General features: G+C 31.4%; 1 protein-coding gene across 1 annotated transcript; it reads right to left on the bottom strand.

Moving 5' to 3' along the window:
* Positions 1 to 214: 214 nt before the first annotated feature.
* Positions 215 to 1,733, bottom strand: LOC106412469. The gene is made up of 3 exons (XM_048774305.1): positions 1,017 to 1,733; positions 797 to 933; positions 215 to 692 (listed from the first exon to the last, which is right to left on the bottom strand). The coding sequence occupies exons 1-3, from the start codon at positions 1,731 to 1,733 to the stop codon at positions 215 to 217; spliced, it is 1,332 nt and encodes a 443-aa protein (XP_048630262.1).
* Between the last annotated feature and the right edge of the window lie 5,693 nt (positions 1,734 to 7,426).

The raw sequence follows: 7,426 nt of genomic DNA, 5'->3' as shown, positions 1-7,426 counted from the left end.
AACTCTCCTCCTCTATCGGTTCGAAACGTTTGTACTCTCTGATTTGTGTCCTGTTCCACCATTACTTTGAACCTTTTGAATTTTTCAAAGACATCACTCTTCTCCTTCAGCAGTATGGTCCACATGTATCGAGTGTGATCATCAATGAGTACAAATATGTACTTGTTTCCAGGATGTGTGCTTGGTGTTATTGGTCCGCACAAATCACCATGTATCAGTTCAAGTGCTTTGCTAGCTCGATATGCGGTTGCTTGTGGGAACATCTTCCTTGTCTGCTTTCCGAGAAGACATGTGCTGCAAATTCTCTTACATCAACGACTTGTGGTATACCTACTACGAGCTCTCTTTGAACCATGGATTTTATAGTCTCAAGGTTGATGTGACCTAATCTCGAGTGCCAGCGTAGTGATTCACTAGAAACCGTAGACAGCAAACATGCATTACCTTTTACTCCCATGCGAACCTTGTATAGGCGATTTGGTGATCTTGTGGCGTTACACAACAGCTTTCCATCTTTATCATGCATAATCAAACAATCTCCTCTTAATCTGATGTCACAACCTGCTTCTGTGGCCTGACCAAGGCTTATGATGTTACTCTTCAAGTCAGGAATGTAGTAGACGTCGTACATGACTCTGTGCTCTCCATTCATGTCAACGAACTCGATGCTTCCTTTCCCTTTAATATCTATCCTGGAGTCATCCCCAAATTTAACTTTCCAGTAATAGACTCGTTTATTCTATTGAAGTAACGTCGAACTCCGGTCATGTGGTTAGACGCTCCGTTGTCTAGATACCACATGTTCTCTTGATCATCGTGTGTCTCAAACTTGCTTGGCACAACTTTATCTTCGTTTAAATACACCACTTCATGCATCATGAGCTCGTCTGCATGTTGTGTGTCATCTTTGTCCTGCTCTTGTGCCTCTTGCAGCTTCAGCAACCGGTCGGGACATGTGGACGCATAGTGACCCAACTTGTCACACCTGAAACATGTTATCCTCGACGTGTCTCTACCTCCATTCCTTCCACGACCCCGTCCTCTGTAAGCTCTTCCTCCTCGTCCTCTGTTCCTCTGTAATCATCATAGTTCTCTCGAGAAGTCTGAGAATCAGTGTTGGTGTACATGAGTTTTCCTTGATCCTCTTGAGTTTCTTCCTCTTCGGTTACTCTTTCTTCGTAGGCTTTCAATCGACCAACAATGTCCTCAAAACTGGTGTCTTTAAGGTCAAGTACTTGTTCAAGTGATGCTACGATGTGTATGTATTTCTTTCGAGGGAGACTCTTAAGAAATTTCTTAACCAACTTTGATTCTTCAATCTCTTCACCTAGGGCAGAAGACTTAGAAGAAAGCTCTGACAATTTTTCTGCGAGGTCATCTATCTTCTCTCCTTCTTTCATGGAGAGTCTGTCAAACTCCGACATCAAGGTTTGGAGCCTTGCTTCTTTGACTCGCTCTGCGCCAACATGACGAGCCCTAATAGCATCCCACACCTTCTTTGCCGTATCCAACTCTCCAACTTGTAACACTAATGTTTCTGGTATCGCTTGAAACAACAAACCAATAGCTAGATCATTCTTATCTTCCTCTCCTGATGCTGTTTCAACGATGTTCCAGACTTTATGCACCTTGAGTACGTTCTTCATCCTAATGGCCCATACCGTATAATTTGTAGAAGTCAACATAGGGCACTTGATCGCAGGATCTCCTTCCCTTGTTTTCGTTGTAGTCATTATCGATAGATCCCCCATAGAAAATGAACTCTTGCTCTGATACCAAATCTTGAATTCAAAGACCAGAATAAGAATGTCTCTCTTATTATTAGCTTAAGAAAATATGCTCAAAACTCAAGCTCTCAAATCTCTAAACTCTTGTAAGTTATGTCACACCTTGACATCTCCTTATATAGAGTTTATTATGTCCTAATCCTATTACACAATATATTTAGATAACTCCTAAACATACTTATCCATATCTCGGTAGGATTAGGTCTCATGTTTATCTCTAAGCTTCCTTGTTCTTCAAGCTTACTCCAACAATATTAATTACTCTATTTTATACTCACTTGTCTATTTCAGAATAAGAAGGGTTTAGAATAAAATTCAAATCTAATTTGAAATGAAAAAATAGAGCTATATGGTATAGCATGTTTACGGAGAATTAATGAACCCATCGAAGAAAACATATTGAACATCATCGATATTGAGGACTTTCATCAAAAAGATAATGACCAAGAAAAATGATCTCAATGTTTTGAGATTGTTTCTAAATCATGGTACAAAAAATCGTATTATCATATTATCATTGTTTGGTTTAATAATTAAGGATCTGTATTTAGATTTGTCTATTACTGATATATTTTGGATGTATCAGCTCTTGTATTCGATTTAAATCGATGAATAAATCAGCTGATAAAATAGCAAAATGAAATAATATATCGAAAGTATTTTTATATTTAACCAAAAGAGAAATTTCCTTCAGATTTGTAAATGAAAACCACTAAAGGTCGTGAAAATATACACTATTTTCTTTAATCAGCTGATAAAATAATAAAATGAAATAATACATCGAAGGTATTTTTATATTTAACCAAAAGAGAAAATTCCTTCAGGTTTGTAAATGAAAACTACTAAAGGTCATGAAAATATACATTATTTTTCTTTAAATGTGTTTCGACATGAAAGGTTAAAAAAAACAAATAATTTTTATACCTACACAATTCTTTCTCACCAGAAATAAAACCGTTTTCTAGTTATAGTTTGTTTCAAAGTTTAACCACGCCAGAAAAAAACAGATCCAGTCATGTGTTTAGATTCGGAATTGGCATAATATCGGGAATCCGAAATCTGAACATAATTCAAACTGAAAAATTTGATCTATTACCAATCTGAAATAAAAAAATACACGAATAGATTTTGTCAATACTTATCGGAATTCGAAGTGTTATTAACCCAATCCAACCGGATAACCCAAAAAATAAAATTAATAGTAAATATAAATATTTGGAACATACATAAGTTTAAAATACTTAATTCAATGTTTATTTTGATATGATATATAAAATAAATACTAAAACTTTAATTACCCAGTTACCTAAAAATAAATACTTCATAATTTGTTTCCAAACAAATGTTTTTATACTTGATTTAACACTATGTTGTTATTTTATCAACTTGATGTGTGTTAGATTAGTTTTTATTCAATTTAAATATTTTTATTTTATGCTTTGCTTTTAAATTTTATCTTTTACTTTGGATAAAAAAACTGATATAATCCAAATTCAAAATATATATAATTATTTTATAGATTTTAGGATGTGATACAAATGCAAAAAAAAAGATGTGATACAAAGTAAAATGAATTCGATGTGTTGTATCCGATTCCGATCCATACTTTACAAATTAGGATTGAAACTCGAGTACCCGATTGCTCATGGCTAGTTTAGACGGTGATAATATGCTGCTTGCAATGCCATTGGTCAATTGCTCTTCGTCTTAGGGCTTTTTCTCACGCCGTCCGTTTCTTCAATTTCTCTTTTGGGCACGGAACATTTTGGACTATATGGCCCAGGAGCGAATCGAACAACCTTGTCGCATTAGGTTATATTATTCCAATGTGATCAAATCATTTGATAGCCCGATATGTATACAAATATGTATTATTCTTTTTGGCCCACTGTTTTTTTTAACAAGGCCTGTTAATTAGTTTCTTTATGGAAAATGTGTCTTTTTATCTTATTAGACGCAATTTTCGCTTATAAAAAAAACAAAAGGTATATAAAATAAAATTTATATAAAATAAAACGTCTTGTTCCTTGGTGATTTTTAGTATTTTTATTTTATATCGTTTTTCCTTGGTTATTAGGTTATACACTCAACTTTCAGTAATATTTACATGAACATTAATTTTTATATTCGTTACCCATTATCCAATATTTATATATAATTGCAAGGTCCTTAATTAAGTTGTTAGTTGGAATCTTAGAATATATCTACAGAACTAGCTAGTATAAAATTGCCGATAGAGCAATTTATAAGATCTAAGCAACTAAACCCTAGCTTTAGCTTCTAAATTGCATTCTTTCTCCAGTATCTTATAGTGCAAAGCTTCAAAAGAAAAAATTCTTATAAGATTATAAAAATAGTGCAGAAGTACATCTACCCAAAGTTTAGTTTATTCCCAACGTTTTAAAACCTGAAATCGGATAATAATTGGGAGGAAACTAAATCTGCTCCCCAATCGAAGATCACTAATCACATGGTCTTAATATTAATCACCCAATTAAAATTAAACCTATATTTTTAGTGACTTAAATAATGTATAGTACACAAATTTCTCGAAGCTAAAAGCCTATAACATGGGAGAAGCAAATTAAGAAGAGAGAGGAGGGGACCATTAGGTTGACAAGTGTATGCTTAGAAACCTGAATTATTGCCTAACTATACGTAATTAACTAATAATGAGAATCTGATTAATGGTCCCCGTTACCTTTTTAAGATGCGTGTTAGCTTTAATTGGTCCCTCATAGCTTTCACATGATGGGGTTTAAGCTATAACTAGATTTTGACCCGTCCTTAAAAGGACGGGTATATTTTTTGGTTGAAATTTTTTAACAAATTTAGTTTTTATATTTATGTTTTTTAATCATATGTAATTAATATAACTGTATAAATTAATTACATGTAAATTAATTACATGAAGTAACGTGTTATATTCATCAATTAAAAAGTTGAAATTATTAAATAGCATAAAAAATAGTTTGGGCTGAATTCAGTTCAAAACAAAAAAAAATTGGACTCAATACTGACAAAAGAAGAAAACGTAACCAATTGTAAATGGTTCGAGAATTTTGGATAGGAAGTTATATATTGATTAATAAAGGTAGTTACAATTATAAAATATTTAATTTATTTTTTTTAAGTTAGACACAACATTATCAATTGGTCATGATGCTGTTTTAATAGTATTGATTAGGGAATATATATGTACATAGATTATGAATTTAATTTAAGCATTAAGCATACACATACATTTTTTTTTTTACTGAAGGCTTCATGACATACATAGTTTTGAATTAATAATTATTAAATGGTTGGTATCGGTTAAGGGCACAACAAAACTGCTTGCTAGTTGTCACTGCTCGGAGGATTTAGGAATCATTCAGAATCACTATAAACAACAAGAAAGACTAATAACATCGACTGTTTCCTTTTTCAAGCACCCAAAAAGGTAACAAAACAAAGCAAAAAAATGTTCTATATTTAATATTTTCTAAATTATATTATAAAATGTTGAGATTTAGATCGAGGCCTCTAACTATTGCTGAGGATATATTTAGGATTTGGGATTTTAATTGACAACAATATCATATTAACTAATAATGAGATTTTAATCTGGGACAGATCCAAAGAATAACACATGAACCCCATTGTTCATGTGCATAGTTTAGTGACTCACTGATAGCTGTCACATAGAAACAAACTGTTTGCTCTCTTTTCTTTTCTTATGTATTTCCTAAATGATACAATTCCCTTTTTTTTTTCTTGTTGTCACCATCCAAAGCATCTATTTATGAATATTGAGTTTTTCACATTTTTGTTCATTTCTCATTCTTTTTGCTAATACAATGTATCTTATATGCTATATATAGCTTCCCATCAGTATCTGAATGAATAGATCTTTCACAAAAAGTTTGTAAACACGTCATCGAGTGATTATTGAGCTAAAATCAAGAAGTTATTAGTACAAAATACAAAGTGAAGTGTATATATGATACAAATGAACTATTTGAGCGTGATTCATACAAAATGTAATTATATTTTTTGTCAACACAAAATGCAATATTTATTAGTTAGAGTTGGGTGAAACAACATTTTGGAAGATTTGATATCTCTGGGTCTGGTTTTTTATTCGGTCATTTATAAAAACATAAAATTGACAGTCATATAAAAAAAAAAAGAATAGGCAGAAGCTAGCTACCATAAAATCAAACTGGGAAATAGAGTTGATCCCAATAATTGAAGGAAATCGTACTTAGTTTTACCTCTTTATTTTCAAGTCGGATCACCAATGATGGTGTTTCTTCTTCTTAAATAATATCTCAAATAATTAAATATTAAGATGGTAAATAAAAGTGAAGATACACACACACACTTAATGGCTTTAGTTTCTTTACACGTATCGAGTTATGTCTTCTCCTAGAATGTAAGCATGTTGGTTGTCCCACTTGAACTCCAAATATATCTAACATATTAGAAAAGAAAGGATTAGTGTAAAATAACAATAGTATATATGAGCCTTTTATATGTTTATTTAACATAAATTCAACCACTTTTAGTGGATTCCAACTCCTCATTCAACCTAAGTAGTGTTACTTTATAGCGGCTTTCCTTTTCACCACCAACCATTTGAAAATAACTCGATATTCCATATATACACAACAATACATTATAATATGACGAATATCTTTTTTTGTTTGAATAATGAAAATTTCCTTCAAAGGAGAAAATAAAAGACCTCACTTTTAGTAGATTCCTCCTTCTGCCTTAATTTCTTCTTAACGTATGTATACAAATTGTTAAAATTTCTTACGACGTACTTGTAAATTAAACCAAACATTATGCATGTAAATTCATAGTTTCATAACACCAAATTATCTAGAGAAAATTGAAAAAAGAAACACTTTGAATTTGATTTATCCCATTAGGATTTTAATCATTTTGGCCATTTTAGACATGTTTTAACATCTTATAATGAAAAATAATAAACTAAAATTTTAAATATCAAAAATTTGGAATTTATTTAAAACATGACTATTTATATGTTTAATTTTTTTAAATAGTAAAATCATATCTTATTTTATGTCATAGCTGAGCATATATATAATACTCATTTTGATTAGTCATTTAGTTTAAAAATCATATATTAAGTATTATACATTAATTTATTTTTAGTATATAGTGCAAAATTTCTTATATATTCTACCTTTGCTATAATATGTTTAGTTGTATTCTGACAAGATATCGCTAGTCTACCTAAAGCTTGATCATCACTTCTATAATTAACTTTCATTTTACCTTTTCATGTTTATGCGTCATAACATGTTGTAACTATTATCTAATACTACGCGTGGAGAAGAATATATTTCCCATCCACTATGCAGTGCTCTACTCTACACATAATACATATTCTAACCAAATCACGAAAATATGAAAACTTCTATTTCGGTTAATATCTTTTCTAAATCTACAGTAAATCTAGTTTAAATCTCATACAATATCTTTTCTCCCATATTTTCTCTCCTGCAATCCTTATTCAAGCAAATGTAAAATATAAAGATCGGTCGTTAGAATCCACCACCCATGGCAACTTCCCAAAGCATTTAATCCTACAAAAACTTTTGGTATCTTTGACCCATATTTTAAAT

This window comes from Brassica napus, unplaced genomic scaffold, assembly GCF_020379485.1.
Source record: "Brassica napus cultivar Da-Ae unplaced genomic scaffold, Da-Ae ScsIHWf_3070;HRSCAF=3881, whole genome shotgun sequence".
NCBI classification, from domain to species: Eukaryota; Viridiplantae; Streptophyta; class Magnoliopsida; order Brassicales; family Brassicaceae; genus Brassica; species Brassica napus.
This window is presented reverse-complemented; position numbering and strand designations above follow the sequence as displayed.